The sequence below is a fragment of the Saimiri boliviensis genome, chromosome 1, assembly GCF_048565385.1.
Source record: "Saimiri boliviensis isolate mSaiBol1 chromosome 1, mSaiBol1.pri, whole genome shotgun sequence".
NCBI classification, from domain to species: Eukaryota; Metazoa; Chordata; class Mammalia; order Primates; family Cebidae; genus Saimiri; species Saimiri boliviensis.
The window spans coordinates 175,856,425-175,874,945 of record NC_133449.1 but is presented as its reverse complement, the minus strand read 5'-3'; the positions used below and the strand labels follow the sequence as shown (position 1 = coordinate 175,874,945).

At 54.2% G+C, this 18,521-nt stretch overlaps 1 protein-coding gene across 13 annotated transcripts in view; it reads left to right on the top strand.

Moving 5' to 3' along the window:
• Positions 1-953: 953 nt before the first annotated feature.
• Positions 954-18,521, top strand: part of JADE2 (jade family PHD finger 2) — a 61,006-nt gene continuing 43,438 nt past the window's right edge. For 2 of the 13 annotated variants that reach the window (XM_074381502.1, XM_039468587.2), the window contains exons 1-3: positions 1,103-1,218; positions 13,179-13,236; positions 15,241-15,335. In XM_074381502.1, coding sequence (XP_074237603.1) covers positions 13,179-13,236; positions 15,241-15,335 — 153 coding nt within the window. In that variant the 5' untranslated portion in view covers positions 1,103-1,218. Of the gene's footprint in view, positions 1,050-1,102; positions 1,219-2,436; positions 2,820-2,881; positions 3,094-3,267; positions 3,563-13,178; positions 13,237-15,240; positions 15,336-18,521 lie in introns of those variants that run through there. The other 11 variants (XM_074381496.1, XM_074381492.1, XM_074381494.1 and 8 more) reach the window with 10 other exon arrangements.

Here is an 18,521-nt window from a genome sequence, read left to right as displayed (position 1 = left end):
ATCTGGACCTTGACCATCAAGCTTTGCAGAACAATTTTACCCTTCCTAAAGAAACCCACTTAGGTAGCTGGCAAAGTGCTAATGGGCACTGTGCACCCTGAGCCAGGTGCTGCTTTACACATACCACATGTATATGTACATACATATATGTACATGTGCACACATGGCCTCAGGAACCCTCCAACCACCCCATTCTACCCAAGAGGAAAAAGAGTCCAAAGGAGATGAATTCACTTGCCCACATCACACAGCTTCTGAATGCAAAGCCAGGATTAGAACCTAAGTATTTAACCATTTTGTTGCGCACTCCAAGTCGGCAACACCTGTTTCCAGACTCTGAGCTTGGCTAGGGAAAAATCCCACCAATTGACCACTGAGAGCCACAGCCAGGTCTAACTGGGAGGTAATACCCTGACCATCCTCTTGCCAGGCAATTCTCAGACTTTGTGAATGAAGGCCAAGGAAGAAGAAATGTTGCAGTGACTCCCTTTGAGTTCATATTTCTTTCCTGTTGCAAAAACTGCTTATTTCAGCATCCATCATCTCCCTCTTTGTTGGGTAGACAATCCGCCCTGTCGGAGGATTTGTGCTGTTATTATGAGTTTGTTTATTATTAGATTTATTTCTCCTATAAGCAAATGTGTTCACAACATTCCATCGGGGAATCTTCTTAATTGTCACATAAATGTCATCTTATGTAAATTGAAAATTTGTCTTCCCATGGAGGGGGTGGAGGGGAAAGGAAGAATAAACAACCTTCAGTCTTGGAGAGGGAAGGCTACTCCTGTGTCCATTCACAACTCACCCACGTGCCTTCAAAGCCAAAGGTGAGCTGAAAAATTATTGGATCATCTTTGAGGGGCAGTCGAGCATGAGGGGGAAGAAAAAGTTGGCCACTGTGCTTTGGGGATGTTGGGCCAGGTTCCTCACAACCTGCTCCCGAGGGCAGACCACCCTCTCCCAAGCCAGAGGCATTCCGAAGAGGTTGAAGCTTGACCCCCTATCCCTCCCCAACCAGGAGGCCAGTCCTTCCCCTTCCTCGAGAGAAGGTGAGCTCGGCGGGCGCAGCGGGTTGGGTGGGTGTGGCCCGCGGCTCCGGGAACAGACCCAAGGCCCCGCCACCGCCGGCTAGCAGCCCGACAGCCCGCCCGCCTGGCGAGCGCAAGCTCTTCTTCCAGAAACTGCGAGGATCCGAGCGCACTGTTTGTGCACCACAAGGTCAAGTCGGGAAGTGGAGCCGGAGGAGGAGGGGCGAGGAGGCGAAGGGTGGGGAGAGGGGCGCCCTGCTTCCTCGCCATGTGTCAGCCTTTGGAAGTTACCCCTCGGTTTTTAACCCTTTCGGGGTAATGGGAAGGAAGAGCAAGGGGGAAGGGGTCGCCCCGGGGCAAAATCCTACTGGGGCCAGGATGTGCAGCCAGCCACCTACCCACCCATCGCTGGCTTCTCCACCCCCCGGAAATGCGGGGCAGCGCTAGGCGCCAGGAGGCACCGGGCGGGGGGAGGGGGCGACGAGCCCAATGGGGACCCTCTCTACGGACCGCCCCTCTTTTCTTGAGGTCGCCTACAATTTCAAGTTTCCCCCGCCCGGAATGTTAGTTTTACATTTGGAGTGGGTGCGGGGAGGAGGGCCGCGCCCCCTCCCCAAGACTCGCGGGCGCCCATCCCCTCCCCTCCCCTCCCGCCAGCACTTTCTGCTCACTTCTGGCGCTGCGAAACGCCACGCGATTTATTCGATTCGCATTTTAAAACCAGCGATTCAAAAGCAGGGCCTAGGGCGAGGGTCTTCCAGCGCTGGAGCCCCGGGGGGCGGGGTGCTCAGTGCAAACCTCGTTCCCTCCGCGAGTGTCGCCTCCAGGCTGTTATTTGCAAAGAAACGTCTTTTTGACGCAGGGAGAAATGGCAAATTTTAAGTACGTCATTAATATGGCGCCAAAAGATTTTTTTAAGTATAAGCTTGCTTTTTTTTTTTTTTTTTTTTAAGGTTGCGGGGGGCGCCGCCCGGGTCTGGGGCGCGTAGGGGGCGGGGTGTGAGCAGAAAGTGTGAGTGAAAGAGTGGAGGGGCGGGGTATGTGTGTGAGTGTGTGAAGTGTGAGCAGACCTGATGGGACTTGCATGGGCGCAGCCGCCGCTCGGGCCCGGCCCTGGGGACGGGGCGGGCTGGGGGCGCCCCAGAGTCAATGGGGAGTCCGGGCCCAGGGTGCCGGCAGGCGTGGTGGGGGCGCGGCGAGGCAGGGCACCCTCCCCCCACTGGGCCCGCAACGCTACCTGGACTCCCTGCCGGAGCCAAACAACTGGGCAGGGGGGGTGGGGGGGGGGGCGACGGGGGTGTCGGGAGCGGAGATCAGAGTGAATAAGAAAAAAGTGGCTACTCCCCCTCCCTCGCTCCTCCTGCCCGCCCCCACCCCGCCCCCACCCCAACACATTTTTTTTTTTTTTTTTCTAAAGAGATCACAAGGAAGTCTTGGTTTAAAAAGAAACAGAAACATACACAGGGGGTTGGTGAATGGTGCCGACCGCGGCCATCGCAGTTGGAGGCTATTTTTTGGGGGGGTGAGTAGCGTCCATGGAGTTACTTTGCGCCCACTCCTAGTGGCACCCGCTCAGGTCTGGCGGGCTGACTGTCCCCGGCGGGGGGCGTGGGGCCGGGGACGCCACGGGCCCCGCCGCCTCCCTCGCCGCGACCCCGGATGGATGAGCGCCCCCCGCCCTCCCGCGCCGGCCCCAGGAGCTCCCGGCTTCGGGAGCATCCTTCCCGCGCCGGTCCCTGCAGCGGCGCGTAGCCGCGGGCAGCGCCCCTCAGGGGGGTACCGCGGAGCAAGGTAAGATCCAGCCCCCGGCGGATGGGCCCTGCGCATCTCCACGACATTATTTGGTGTTTTTGCAACAGATCTGCCAGCGCTCCTCGCTCCCTCGCTCTCTTGCTCGCTCGCTCCCTCTCTCTCCTGCTGGCTGCCTGTTCTAGGAAGCCAGCGCGGAGGGGGGGGGGGATGCACAGCACAGGGGAGAGAGATTGCGCATGTTGGTCAGTCGTGTTTTAAAGAGTACAGTGCGGGGAGGCTGAGAGGGGCGCATGCAGCAACAACTTTTGGAAGGGTGAGCTTGGCGACCTTCTTTATTAATGACTGCGGCAAAGCGCCCCCGGGCCGGAGGGGGCGCGGGCGGGTGGGGGCGCGCCAGGGCTGCAACTTGCCCCGCGGGCTCCGGCCGGGCGTAGGGGCTGCGGCTGGAGATGGGTCCGGTGGGGAGGTTGAGTGGCCGGGGCGGGGGCTCTGAGAACCGGGAGCTATCTGCCCTCCTGTCTCCCCGAGTTTCATTTTGTTGATACGCAGCACGTCCGGGCGGTGAACCGGGCTGAGCCGGTGCACATGACCTCGCGCTGGGCTCACGTGCAGCCGGTCCGGTCCCAGACACCTTCCGGGGGCCACCGCCTCCGCCCTGTCGCCCCCTCTCCCGGCCCGGTGCACGCGGGCGCTGCACGCGGGGGCAGCATGCTCGGCTCCTGGGCTTGAGGCTCTGCACAAATTAGACAGTTTTTTGGAGGGGCGGGGGCCACCCTTTCCAGGTGAGTATGGAGGGTGCGGAGCCTCGGCGCCAGGGGCGCGGACTGGGGTCGGGGACAGCCCCCACCTCCGGGGCCGCGCGGGAGTCCGGCGGGGGAGAGGCGCTGGGAGAGTGGAAATGTACCGGCAGCGGCCGGAGCGGCGGGTGCGCGCCCGCGGGGCGACGGCAGGGGGCGTGGCCCTTGTTTACCTTCTCCCAACTCTGCCGGTTCGCGTCCCGCTTCAGGGACGGATCCGCAGTCCCCTGCCCTCTGCCCCTGCGCCCTGGGTGTTACTAGGAAGATGCGGGCTTGTGGCGGACCCGGTTTGGGACGCACACACCTGACTCAAATGAGTGACATTGCAGCCCCCGCCCCCACCAAGCACTGCTGCAGTCCCTGTGCCGGATCCCCGGCCCCGCCCCGCCCCCGGCAGTGGCATCTTCCCGGCCTCACCTCCTTCCTCCCTCTCCCTCCCTTCTTCCCACCCACTCGCCTGCGCCTGCGGAGCGGCGCCCGCCCGCCTCCTCCCCGCCTGGGTGCAGACTTGTGGCTCCCCATGGTTTCTTCCCGCCCATCCCTGGGTCCTGAGACACCCTCTTTTCTCGGCCAATGGGTGAGAGGGGTCAACTTGGCGATTCTCAGCTGTTCTGCCGGAGGATGGGAATGCCGGCGAGACAGCCAGGAAGGCTTCACTCTAGCTTCCAGAGGCCCAGCCCTGTCCCCTACTGCACACGGCTACCCACCCCCCTCCTCCCGCCCCGAGGCTCGGCTGCTCTTCCCGGCGTCTCTTAAACCCTTCCCCCGACCGGAGCGTCAAGCCCACCCACCTCCCAGCGCCGCCCCTGGTCCGCAAAGCCTCTTGCCCTTCCTTCGCCTGGGCCGGAGCCCCCCGCAGCCTCCTCCGGCTCCTCCTCCCGGCTCCCGCTGTCGGAATCACGCCGGCGCGCCTCCAGCCTGCGGTCCCGCGGACTGCCTCCAGGGGCGGGCTGGAGGCGCGCGCAACTCCCCTCCCAGTCCCCTCAGCCACTGCCGCTGGCCTGGGCACTTTTTAACCAGCTTGGCCGTTGGCTTCTTGCTGGAGGCTGGGGGAAGTGAATGGTCACCAGGTGATTGCCCTATGTCAAAGGCACACTGCGGTCGGTGATTGTGGTCTCTGCAGATTTCCAAACCTCGACACTGCCTCTAGCACACCCGGCTCATCTTCTGCAGGATTTCGAGGCACAAAGTTTTATCCTGGGTCAGAGTTTGTAGGGGGTCATTGAGAGGTGTCATATTTCCATTCAGAGCGGTTCCAAAGCAGCCAGGAAGGGGCTGGGTGGGACATGCCTTGCCTTTGTTGGAAGGAGGACCCCTGAGATCTGATCCCGAACAGGTTGTCAGGACGCCGCCTTAGCATTTATGCTTGCAAACTGAGTCCTGCGCCTGGGAGGTGTAGGGCCGCCTGGCCCCTCCTCTCGGAGTGGCATTAACTCCCTGCCTTCACTGGTAAAATTCCCAGTAGGACATTTGGCAAAACTGCTGGGCAGGGAGCTGCCAACCGGGCCTGGCTTTGTTTCCTGGGTTCCCAGGGCTTCTCCCCTACCCTGACTTTCTCTCTCAACCCAGGGCCCCAGATGAACGCACCATCCGTCCTGTCCCGTCTTCCCTGGACGGGTTGGGACTCGCAGAGCCATCTAGCAAGCAGAGGAGGAAAATAACAACAGAATAACTGTAAGGGGGAAGGAATGAGTAATAAAGCTGACCCAGGCAGGGAGTAGGGCTTTCATGTTTAAGAGATGCTATTTGCTTTTTAGGTCACAGGCTGCAAAAACAGGCTTTGATCCGAAGTGGGCGAATAATTTATTGAGAAAGTTTGCATGGTAGGGGAAAAAAGGGATGTTTGTTTGATCTGGAGCCCTCTAGGTTGTCCCAAGTGCTGTTGGCTGTTGTTTTGAGGAGAAAAGCATTTGGTTCTGCAACAAATGCCTCACAGAGGGAAGTCCTTGCCCCAGGCAGCAGGACTTGCAGTGAATGTTGGTTTTGAAACTGTTTGGCCAAGGGTCTCCCCAGCACTTTTGGAGATGAAGTGTTTAAGGATAGAGTTGTTTGGGCTCAGGATGCAGCAAATGTTTCCAGAATGTTTTCCCATCCAAAATGCTTTTCCTTTCCCTAAATTGCCTGGCTAAAGAGCCAGTAACAGTGGTCCAAGAAATCTCCACTTAGCTTTCATTGACTGGTGAGGTGGGACTGCTGGTCCCCAGGCCCTAGATGCACCACAGAGTCTTGAAGTTAGGCCTTGGACACTGAATCCCACATCCTTGAGGTTGGGGGGCAGGGTATTCTGGCTGTAACCCTGTATTCCTTTTAACAGAAAGGCAGTTGTCTTATGCTCGTGACACAGGTAAGAGGCTTCTAGTCCAAATTCTTCATAGCACATGCAGCAGGCTCTTTGAGACCTCTCAGTTCTCCCTTTAGGTTCTCTGATGGGGAGGCCAGGTCAGAGTTGGGGAGCAGGATACCTTTGGCTTGCCCTGTCCTCCAGATAGGACCTTTACCATGTGGCTCAAAAGCTTACAATTGTTAAGTCCCAGCTCAGAGCTCCTCTCAGCCCATGGGAATCTGGAATACCCACACCCACACCCTGGAACCTGCAGGCCTGTATACTTTAGTCCCCTGGGGATGGTATATACCTTCTGGAGTCAGACAACAGCCTAGGTTTGAATCCTGGCTGTGCAGTTACCAACTACCTCAGTTCTTATGTTACAAGGAGCACTTTCTGCAGATAGGATTAATATCTGCAGATATTAAAAGCCAGGCATGTGATAAGCACTTGATTGGTACTAGTCATCCTTACTCTACCTGGAGAGGGCCTCAATGCAGCTTTGACCTTTGATCTCTCACCTTTAGGCTAGGCCAGAGAGCCAGCTCCCTTCTCTGCAGAAGGGATCAGAAGGATGCTGCAGGTGCCAATGGGCAGCCGATGTGGGAGAGCCAGTGGACTGAGCTCTGCCCTCTTTGGGACAAAAGTAGGGTGAGAATGTTCTGAAGAACAAAGTAGACAGAGCCTTTTCATTCTCCCAGCACCCCCTTGGTATGTCCCCAGAACTGGTCTGGAGGGTGAGTGTGGGCAGTGTCTTCAAGGGGAACTGGGTACCCTCTGGGACACTTGAAGTTGCAGACAGGCGGTGGCGGGTGTTGGAGCAGGGTTCGGGCTCCCCTAGGCTTGGAGAAGCAGGTCTGGGAAGCCAATTGGAGGATCCTAAGCAGCAGCCCTCTACTCTGTGTACAAAATCATTTTTGTAACTGCAATTACTGTCCCTGAGAAGGCATTAAAGTTAATGAGAGATAGGAAAGAGTGGGGCTGTGACCCCTGTTTAAAGCGGTTTAAGAGTGTGCAGCTCTTGTTTTCTAAATGTCTGGCCTTCCCAACACAAGGAGGCTCTGAGGACAGGTTTTCCAGCCGAAATATCATTAAATTGTATTAGCATCTTATTACACACACGCCTTCGCGGTCTGCCTCAGACAGGGAGAGTTTTTGTTTCTCTTTGAAAGATTGTGTCTGGAATGGTAAATTGCCTGCTTGAAAGCCCTCTTTCCCCTCTCTTTAAGGAGGAGGACGAAATCCTGCTGTGTGGTGGCGGGCAGGCCAGGCCTGGTGGCCCCTGGAGAGGAGAGGCCGGAGGCCAGGTTGGGGTGTTTTAACTGCCCAGGGAGTGGCTGCAGTAGCAGGCCTGAAAGACCCACTGTTCCCAGGGTCAGCTGGAAGGGCGTTAATGGAGGCCCAGGGTGTTTATTTGAGTTTATTTGCAGAGAGGTCTTTAAAGGGGGCTGGCACTGGGCATTGGTGTTTTTAGTCCAGACCTGAGGCACCTACTAAGACCAGTCACTAGTGCTGCCAAGAAAACATCTGCCACCAAATTGGTGCCCTATTACTGAGTTGACATTGATCATTAGCCAGGAGCCCAACCAAATAAAGCCTCCTGGAAAAATGTGTGAGGTTAAGACAAGGAAGGCAGGCTGTGAAAACAAGGGCAAAATCTTGGGCTGGGGTGTTTGTTCCAGCAAGCCACAGGCAGGCCAGCTGGACTGTGTGGTCCCAACACTTCTCGGGCAGGGAGCGAGAGCACACTCAGCATTCCCTAGTATGTGCTGGGTGTCATGGGAGGGGTCACTGGGGTCCTGGCCGGAGTCTAGATGGAATGCTCCTTACTCTTTGTGGAACACATTCCGAGGAAGAGGACATGCAACAAGTAGCTCAGCAAGCACAGCTGGGATAGGTATTCTGTGGACACTGGGTGGTGAATTTCTTCAGATAGGGCGATGAGCATAGACTGGCATAGGCCACATTTAAGCTTAAACCTGAAGATTGAAGAGTCAGACATGCATAGACCACATAGAGTAATTTTATAGGCAGAGTGGAGTACAGCCTGTGCACAGGTCTTGAAGCATGGAATCTTTGGCTTGTTCAAGGGAATGAAAGGAGCCCAGCATGGCTAGAAGGTGGTGAGGAAGTGGACAGTGGTCAATACGAACTTGTCCAGGTGGCAGGGGCCAGATTCTGTAGGGTCTTGTGGTCAGGAGCTTAAGTTTTGTCCTTTGATCTATGAAGCCTTTGAAGATTTTCAGTAGGGGCATGATGTGATCTGATTTATGCCTTTTAAAATTTTTATTTTGGGCTGGGTGCTGTGGCTCACCCCTGTAATCCTAGCACTTTGGGGGGCTGAAGTGGGTGGATCACCTGAGATCAGGAGTTCCAGACTAGCCTAACTTAGTGAAAGCCTGTCTCTACTAAAAATGCAAAAATTAGCAGGGTGTGGTGGCAGGTGCCTGTAATCCCAGCTAATTGGGAGGCTGAGGCAGGAAAATCACTTGAACCTGGAAGCCGCAGGTTATAGTGAGCCGAGATTGCGCCATTGCACTCCAGCCTGGGCAACAAGAGTGAGACTCAGTCTCTAAAAAAAGAAATTTTGTTTTAATTTTTTTGTAGAGATGGGGTCTTACTGTGTTGCCCAGTCTGCCTTGAACTCCTGGGCCCAAGTGATCCTCCTGCCTTCACCTTCTAAGTAGCTGGGACTATAGGTGCACATCACCATGCCCAGCTTCTGATTTATAACTTTTTTTTTTTTTTTTTTTTTTTTGAGACGAGTCCCTCTCTGTTGCTCAGGATCTCAGTTCACTGCAACCTCTGTCTCCCAGGTTCAAGCAATTCTCTTGCCTCAGCCTCCAGAGTAGCTGGGATTATAGGTGCCTGCCACTATGCCTGGCTAATTTTTGTATTTTTAGTAGAGATGGGGTTTCACCACATTGGCCAGGCTGGTCTCGAACCCCTGACTTCTCAAGTGATTGCCCACTTGGGTCTCCCAAAGTGCTGGGATTATAAGCATGAACCACTGTACTGGCCCTTTTTGGTTTTTTTTTGGAGACAGCGTCTCACTCTGTCATCTGGGCTGGAGTGCAATAGCATAATCATGGCTCACTGCAACCTTAACCTCCTGGGCTCCCACTTCAGCCCCTTCAGTAGCTGGGACCACAGGCACACGCCACCATTCCTGACTAACTTTTGTATTTTTTGTAGAGTCGGGGATTTGCCATGTTGCCCAGGTAATCTTGAACTTCTAGGCTCAAGTCATCTACCTGCTTTGGCCTCCCTAAGTGCTGGGATTACAGGCATGAGCCACCACGCCTGGACTGATTTATGCTTCTTAAACATCACCCTGGCAGTTGGGTGGAGCCTGGACATGGGTGGAGTGATAGTGGAAGCTGGGAGATGAACAAGGGGCTCAGGCAAGAGATGAGATTGGCTTGGACGGTGTGGTGACGCTAGGGAGAAAGTGGGTGTGTTCTGGAGGCGGAGCCTAGTGGACTTGTTGGGGCTGAGGTTACACAGAGAGGCTTCTGCTTCATTGAGGCGACTCTATGACACCCACACTTTGAAGGAGAGCTTCCTACCTGTGTCCCTGTGCTGGGGGTTGCATGAGAGGTGCCAGTGGGCTGATGCAAATGGCAGGAAAAGGAGACCCTTTCTTTCCTAGAGTCTCCTTTATAGTTAGGATTTCAGGAGCACTTTCTGTCCTCGAAAGCAAGTGCCTTGTGACACTGAAATCTTCTTCCAGAGCAGACCTTGCTTTAGGGGAGATCGGGGAACCCTGAGGGGAAGAAAAACCAGAGGCCAAGGTCACATCTAAGCACCTCCACCCCCACATGTGTTTGCAGTTCTGGATTTCAGCGTTGGGAAGGGAGTCCTTCCTGTCCCTCTTGCTGAGTTTGTAAGGAGGGCGATCCATGGGGCAAAAAGCTGACACAGTGCAGCCCCAGGCCTCATCAACCACCGTGACGGCGGGGGCTCGGGAGCTCGCTGGAGCGAGGAGGCCTTTGGAAGACTTGGTTTAAAGGAAAGAAGCTGCACTCACAAAACAGTGGCTTCCCTCTCAAGCCCAGTTACCTGCTCCCTCAGTAATAGCCTCCCATGGGACAGCCCCGATGCAGAATGATCCCCAGGCACTCTGGGTGTTTTGTGGAGGACAAGATTGGATGGGAATGGACTCGGTGCAGGGTGTAGGTCTGCATGCTGACAGTCACCTGTTGGTCCCTGGGCAGTCGAGAGTCCTTTCTAGGGCACCTTCCTTCCTGCCTCTTTTTTAGGAGCCCCTCCTCTGGGACTCTCCGACCTGGTCCAAGTCTGCCATGGTATTACTAACTGGAACCCATATGGATCTCTAGCCACTGTGCTGAGGGCTTTACACTGTTCTTATTTATTCTCACCAGCTGATTCTGGCCCACAGATGTGTTTAGTTTGGCCCTTTCAAAGTGTTGTAAAAATTCTGACTCAGTTGCCAACACTGAATTTTTTACATAAATTCAGGACATTTACGTAAAAAGCCAGTTCCAGTTTATGTCTTCTGAGAGATATGTCTTTCCCAAGGTCCCTGGTCTAGGAGGAGAGGAGCTAAGATTTGAACCCATCACCCTTGAATCCACAGCTCTTGCTTTTAATGCTGTGGGAGATGCTGGCTCCAAAGTGCCTTCTTTGCAGGAAATGAAGAGAAATGGAATTCACTTACAGGATTGCAGGAGAAAATGGGTGGATGCACTTTTTAGCACCTCTCCCCCTACTCCACCCACCCATGTCAGGACAAAGCTGGGTTGCACTGGGCTGGGCTGAGCTGAGGAAGATGTAGGCTAGAATCAGGAGTCAGGGTTCTGTCAGTCAGCCAGCCTTTGTCACACTTTTTTTTTTTTTTTTTTTGAGACAGAGTCTCATTCTGTCTGTCAGGCTGGAGTGCAGTGTTTCGATCTTGGCTCACTGCAGCCTCCGCCACTTGGGTTCAAACAATTCTCCTGCCTCAGCCTCCTGAGTAGCTGGAATTACAGGCATGCACCACCACATCTGGCTAATTTTTGTATTTTTAGTAGAGACAGGGTTTCACCATGTTGGTCAGGCTGGTCTCGAACTCCTGCCTCAGCCTCCCAAAGTGCTGGGATTACAGGCATAAGCCACCGCGCCTGGCATTTTTTTTTTTTTTGGCTTTCTTTTCTTTTCTTTTTTTTTTTTTTTTTTTTTTGAGATAGGGTCTCACTCTGTCACCAGGGCAGGAGCACAGTGACACAATCAGATCATGGCTCACTGCAGCCTTGACCTCCCTGACTCAAGCAATCCTCTTCCCTCAGCCTCCTGCATAGCTATGACCTCAGGCATGTGCCACCACGACTGGCTAATTTTTAAATTTTGTGTAGAGATGCATCGCACTGCATCGCCCAGGCTGGTCTTGATCACCTGGGCTCAAGAAATGCTCCAGTCCTGGCCTCCCAAAGCGCTGCGATTACAGGTGTGTCACACTCTTGACATACAGTCTCTGGAAGGCAGTGAAGTTGGCAGCTGTGGGTGGCTGGGCTGTTTGTACTCTGCTGTACAGAGGCAGAGAAGTCAGAAGGTCAAGAGCATGGTCTCCTGAATCAAATACGGTCACCAACATCTTGGGCAAGTCACTTAACCTCTGAGCTTAAGATTCCTCTCTGAAAGGGAAGTAGCCGTGATACATGCCGGTAACAAAGGGCTGTTCTAAGGACTCGCTGAGGTCTCTGTGGACCAGGGAACCCCCCCACCACCCGCCATGAGTGCTTAGCAGTCTTAGCCATCCTTGTTCCTGCCTCTGTGCTGCTTGCACCACCAATGTCCCTCGGAACCTCAGCCTCTGGAGAGCACTTTACCAACACCTTTGAAGCTGGGTGGCAAGCAGCTTCAGTGAACCTTCCTGCCATGCTGATCTTGCTGCCGGTGGGCACTGGGGCAGAGAGAAGCTCCTGGCTGAGATCAAGTCCCAGGCAGGAGGGCCATCCTGGTCAGCTGAGAGATCTGGGTGTTCACACCCACCTTAGAGAACAGATGCTCCCTGGTCTCAAAGGGCTGCAGTAAGGTGGTGGCATCCCAGGGCTCAGCAGGAAATGGACTGGGTTGGGGGCAGCGGGAGTTAGTGCAGATGGGCTGGGCAGTGGGGCTTTCTCTCTACTGAAACAGACTCCCTCCCTATCCTTTGCTGTGGGCAGTCAGTCAGGGAACATAGAGGAGCGGGCTCTGAACCCTGAGCCCCGATGTGTTCCCACGTTAGGACTCAGTCACAGGCAAGCTGTAAGACCCAGTACAGGTTAACCCAGCACCTGCTGTGCTCCCCTCCAAGGGGATAAGAGCAGGCTCTGCCACCCAAGACTCCTGAGGATTAGAGGAAACACTGGTGGGAAAACACTTCCAGCAGCCATGAGCTGATGGAGGGCACAAAGGCAGCTCAGCATGTGCCTGGGGATCAGACCTCATGGAATCAGTGCCATCTCAGCCACTTACTAGCAGGACAAAGTGCTGGCCTCACCTGTAAATGGAGCTCACAGCTCACCTGGTTAGGAACAGGAGATGGTGTGGATAAAGGAAGCCTCTGAGTGAGCTCAGTATGAGGCCCCTGTGTGAGAGTTGTCCTTAATACTGTGACGTTAGATGTTACAGTTGAGGTGGAGTTTATTTTGTACTTTTATCTGGGAAGTTCGGTGGGGAGTAGGAGACAGGGTAGCCCAGCCCAGGACCAGTCACCCTGGGCCTGATGTGTCTTGGGGACCCAGCCTGGAGTGTCGCCCACCTCGCCCCTGCTTCTGTTCACTGCTGACCACCGCTCGCAGGATGGGGCCCCCACTGTTGTCTGTGCTGGCTTGTCCATAACTTCCGACAGCATAGTCCTCCTGGAAGAATCAGTCTTGTTTCCTGTCCTCTACCCTCCTCCCTCCCTAGAGGACTTGTGGCTCAGGAGGCCTTTGCAGTGGTGGGCCTGAGTGTCCTTGAGTGGCAGCTGGGACTGGGCAGGTCGTGGTCACTATTCAGTTTGGGCTTGCTGATGCCCCCACGTCCTCTCCCTCTATGTCAGCTTTGGTCAGACCCCTGCTCAACCAAGCAAGGGTTCGGGGCTCAGGAGGTGGGAGACGCAGCCTTTAAGAATCCCAGGGCCTCTAAGTCGGTGGGAGAGGGTAGTGCTGGCAGAGAAGAAGGCTGGGGCAGGGTTTTATTCTGATCTTTGTGCAGTGGAGTAAGTGTGGGGAGGTAGGTCATGGGGTGACTTTCTGAGCGAGTGAGGATTTCCCAAGCCATCCGCGATTATAATGGGCTTGCCTTTTGTTGCAGATGGAAGAGAAGAGGCGAAAATACTCCATCAGCAGTGACAACTCTGACACCACTGACAGTAAGGCCTTAAAATTTGGGCTCCTACAGGGAAAGCATTTGAATAGTGAACAGGTGGGAGGAGGCTGCCCTGTGGTCTTAATTTCACCAAGAGGCATGTTGATGAAAGCATAAATCAAGTCAGGTTTTTCCACTCCTGCCCCTCCACTTCTGAGAAAGTCCCTGAACCTTCCATGGCCTCCAGTGCCTTGTTTTCCCAGCTGTCCTTCCCCCTTCCCCTCTAGGTCTCAGCTCCATTCGTTTTGCTCGGGTTGGAACAGATCAACTCCCCTCTGGGCTTCTGCATATATTAAGTCAAGGCCTTTATAGAAAGTCTGTATACAGTAGGTACAAAATCAGTCACCTTTATCATAATTCCCGGATAAGTACCATTTCCTAACCAGTAGTAAGCTCCTTCCTAAGAGGTCTCGTCTTGCTTACTGCTATACCCCCAACTATGGTCTGGTGTGTAGTAGGTGCTCAGTAAATGTTTGCTGAACAAATCAATGAAGATGCCCAACCTTTATAGAATCTTGTTAGTAGACTCCCAGAGATAGACTTGGGTATGGATTGGCACGTCAGTTGGGTGTGGTAGTTTTTGGGAGGGGTGCATGGAGTGCATTATTGAGCACCAGAAGTTTAGGGAGCCTCTCCTGAAATTTGGAGAAGGGAAGGTAGGTTTATGCGAAGCAAGGGCTCTGGTACTAGGTCATAAGGCAGCTCTTCACAGGCCTGCCTGTGCCTGTTGGGGTAAGGAGTTCCGTCTGCTGAGGGCAGGAGGGTTATGCTGCCAGGAAGATCTCACCAGCAATGATCGCCTTGCTGGAGGCCCAGGCTAAGGAAGAGGCTGCCCTGCCAAGGAGGCTGGGCTTGGAGCTGTGCAACTCTAGACCTGTTCGTTCACACTTAGGAGCAAGTGAGGGGGGATCGCCAAGGCCTGTCCTAGCTCCCACAGTTCCAGGCCCCCAAAAACCTAAGGGTAGATACACTAGGATGGCCAAGCAGGTCTCAGCCCCGTCCCTTCCTCCAGGTCTCATTTGTTGTCCTTTGGACTCTCTTTGCCCAGTTTGGCTCTGGTATCCAACCTGGCCAGCCCTTCCACCCTTCAGCAGGAGATCACAGCATCTGGCCTTTTGTGGCTACAACATGCTGCCTGTGGCCTGGCTCAGTAGAACCAGAAACCACATCCTCCATTTCTAACTTTATTGCAGGCAGAGGAACCCTTTGAGAGGGCCAGATACCTGCAAGGCTCCCCAGCAGCCCTCTCTACTGCATCCACCCATAGGTGCTATTCCGATTCAGCCAGAGCCTTAATGTCTCCCTGTATCTTGCTGCTCCTTTGATTCATAGGGGTGAAGACCACAGCCCTGTGATCCAGCAAGGGCCTTAGACCCTCATCATTATAGTTAATGTTTATTAAGGAATCACTGTGTGGCTGGGACTGTGCTAAGACTTTGTAGGCATGATACCACTTATTCCTCACAACAACCCTTTGAAGACAGTTACTCTCTTGCCCCCACTTTACAGAAGAAAAACCAAGGCTCAGAGAGATTGAGTCATTTGCCTTGGGTCACAAGCTAGTAAGTGGCTGGGTAGGGGTTCAGGCTGGTGGCCTGGATCTGCTTCACAGGATGTCTCTTCCCATTGCCCTGCTCTGTCTGTGAATACCCACTGGCCATGATCGCAGAGTATTGGGACAGTACCTAAGCTGGGGCAGAGAGTGGGCATGAAAGGCTTATTCCAGCTCTCCTTGAGCAGAGGCCCATAGAAGGCCAGGGACTTATCTGGGGTCACACATTAAACTGATACTGAGCCCCAGTAATGGGCATTGATTTCCCCAGCCCTCCTGGTTGGCGAGTAGAGGAGCCTTCATGTCCTCATTCATCAGTGGGGAGACTGAGGCCCAGAACAGTGCTCCTGGCCCTCTAGGACCCCCTAATAGACTGCTCTCGCTTTCTCTCTCTCTCTCTCTCTCTCTCTCTTTCTCTCTCTCTCTCTCTCTCTCTCTCCCTCTCCCCCTCTGCAGGTCACGCGACATCTACATCCGCATCAAGATGCTCCAAACTGCCCAGCAGCACCAAGTCGGGCTGGCCCCGACAGAACGAAAAGAAGCCCTCGGAGGTGGGTAGTGATGAGCTTCCCAGAGATCCGTGGGGAGTGAGAGTGAGCCGCCCCGTGGAGATGCGGGCAGAGCATTCCCGGCAGAGGGCGAGGGCAGTGCAGAGGGAGGCCGGCACGGCCGAATGGAATGAACGCGGGTGGGGGCCAGTTTCCTTCAGCCTTGCAGGTTGTTGTGAAGATGTTCCAATGATCTGAGCAAGAGGAGAAACCTTTCAGTGATCTCAACAGGGTAATGACATAGCCTGATGTTTCAGTGAAAGGTACCCCGGCCAGGTGAGAGAAGGGACACCAGCTGCAGTCATCCAGCCAGAAAACAGGTGGCTTATAGCTTGGTGGTTGCAGTAGAGTGAGAAGCGGAAGGTTTATGACACTTTGGAGGCTAAGCCAAGAGAGGTAAGGATTTGCTGGTGCAGGGTAAGGGGTGGGGCCTCAGAGCCATCAGATTCGTCATAGGTTGTGCCCACTTCACAGGCATCTGCATTTGAAGCCTTCCTTACTGTGACCTGGGGTGTTTCTTTTTTTTTTTTTTTTTTTGTTTTTTGTTTTTTTTTTTTTTTTGAGACGGAGTTTCACTCTTGTTACCCAGGCTGGAGTGCAATGGCGCAATCTCGGCTCACCGCAACCTCCGCCTCCTGGGTTCAGGCAATTCTCCTGCCTCAGCCTCCTGAGTAGCTGGGATTACAGGCACGTGCCACCATGCCCAGCTAATTTTTTGTATTTTTAGTAGAGACGGGGTTTCACCATGTTGACCAGGATGGTCTCGATCTCTCGACCTCATGATCCACCCGCCTCAGCCTCCCAAAGTACTGGGATTACAGGCTTGAGCCACCGCGCCCGGCTGACCTGGGGTGTTTCTTACAGCAGGTAGAGGTTTATGGCCTCTGGAACTGAGAAGACCACTGGGAGTGGGTAGACTCCTGGACACTGGGGCCCTCCTTCCTGGGGTCCCTGAAAACTCCCACCCTAGGGCCCGATTACTTCTTCTTTTAGGTCTTCAGTGTTAATGCCACGAGGCATTCATTGCACTGACCACAGAAGAAGCCTTTGGCACAGATGGGGCTGCAGGAGCATGGAGAGATGGAGGGTCTTAATCCTGGCTCTTAAGTAGGACACTGTACTGCAGCCTACAGAGTAGCCAGGCACTGGAACTGGATGCTCCTTTTTAATCATGAAAACTAGCCCAGAATTTCTCAGTTCTGTTGTCGATAAGGAAAGTGAGGATCCCAAAGTCATTTAGCCAAGACCTTAAATCCTTGGGGTTCACAGTGCCAAGGGCAGAAAGCCCCAGAGTTCCGTGGCAGGGCCCTCGGCACAGGTAGGGGAAGGCGTCCTTGCTCCTTGCTGGCCCCCCTCCTTTATGCTCCCTCACCGCAGGTGCAATACTGGTTCCACTGTCTTTAGCAGCCATTGGAGGGAGGCTTCCGATGAGCCTTGCATCTGAAAAAGGACTCCCGCCTTGCCGCCTCCAGGAGCTGTCCTCGCCTAGGACTCTCCCTTGGGGAGGTGGAGCAGGGTCCTTTGAGACCTGGTGCCCCATCCCCCATGGCTGAGGTCCTTCCTTGGCCCCATGGTGGGTAGGGTATAGACAGTGTTTTCTCTGAGAATGCTGTTAAGGGAGGGGAATGTGGTGCTGGGAGGGAGGGGGAGGTAGAGGTGGGGGTAGGACAGGTTTGAGGCTCTTACTGCTCTCCTAGGGTAGCCCTGCTTGGTAGGGGGATGGGATGTGCTTAAATGCAGCCAAGGAAGCAAAAGGCAGGTGGGGCCTTGGGGAGCCACTGGCTGTTGGTTGTTTGGGACTTTCCCCCACCCTCTGTCTTTTTTTTTTTTTCTTTTTTCTTTTGAGACAAGGCCTGCCTCTGCCACCTAGGCTGGAGTGCAGTGGTGTAGTTGTGACTCTGCAGCCTCAAACTTTCAGGCTTAAGTGATCCTCCCATCTCAGCTTTCCCAAGTAGCTAGAACTACAGATGCACACCACCATGCCTAGCTAATTTTTTCTTTTCGTCTTTTTTTTTTTTTTTTAGTCTCTACTAAAAACAAGATCTGAAACTAAGTTCAGGTGATCCTCCCACCTTGGCCTCCCCAAGTGTTAGGATTACAGGCACGAGCCACCGCGCTCAGCCTCACCCCAGTCTTGAGAACTACAGGGACTCCCCAGTTGCTGTGGTTGAAGTAGTAAAGTAGTAGCTACTTTGATGTGTCTTCTTGATTCTGGGAGGCAGGAATTGTCCTGCCCATTTCAGATATGAGGAGGAACTTGCCTTTCAGGGAATCCCACCTGTTTCCTGTTGACCGTCGCTGTTCAAGTGGGATGGGGAAGTTTTGGGGAGCTCCTAGGACTGGTTTATCCCCTTGAGTCCAGGCGGAGCTTAAGCCAGTCTCCCGCCCCTTCTCTACTTCCTCCAGTCTTTAGTGGGAGGAGGGGCCACCTCCAGGCGCAAGGCTGCCATCTGCACCCAGGATCAGGCTGCCTGGGAGGAAACAGGTGTCAGCAGAGGCTGAAAAGAAAGAGCAATTTGCATGGGGCAGAAAATTCCCCTGCCTCTTGGGTTTTCCAGCCCAGAGCCTTTGTACCTTTCCACACCTAAAAATAGTCAAACCCATCGTACAAGTATCGATGCCCAACCCTGCTGGGAACTGGCTCCACATGACCTTGGGTCCAAGCCCAGGAGCCTCTGCAGGCTCTGAGGTTGGCCTGGAAGACACTGCCCCATCTCAAGTCCTGGGCTCCAGGGGAGCCAGTGAAGTCCTCCCTGCCCAGAATCCTTGAACTGTTGCCTGGCACAAGCTTTTCCCCCCACAGTAGGCTGGAGAGCAGCCTGAGAGGTTTTCCTGGTCCCCTCAGTGAGAAGGTTGAGCCATGGCTGGCATAAATTCCAAGTTGTCTTGGGGAAGAGAGGAAACCATCAATGAAAGCTTCCAAATTATTTGGCTTATGAGAGGGTGGAGATGAAAGTGAGGATTTGGCGGTAGAGAATGTTTGCACTAAATCTCCTCACGGGCTGCTCTTTCTGTGAATGACTTGGGTGGGGACTTTATGGTCTGCTGAGCCTGGGCTTTGGATACTCTGGTGAAAGGGTTTCTGGGAGTTTCATCTGCTCAGTCTCCTGGAGTATGAAGCCTGTGGGGTGGCTGTCAGGCTGGTCACATGGTTTGCTTAATGTGGCAGGAGTCCCCAGCAGGAACACT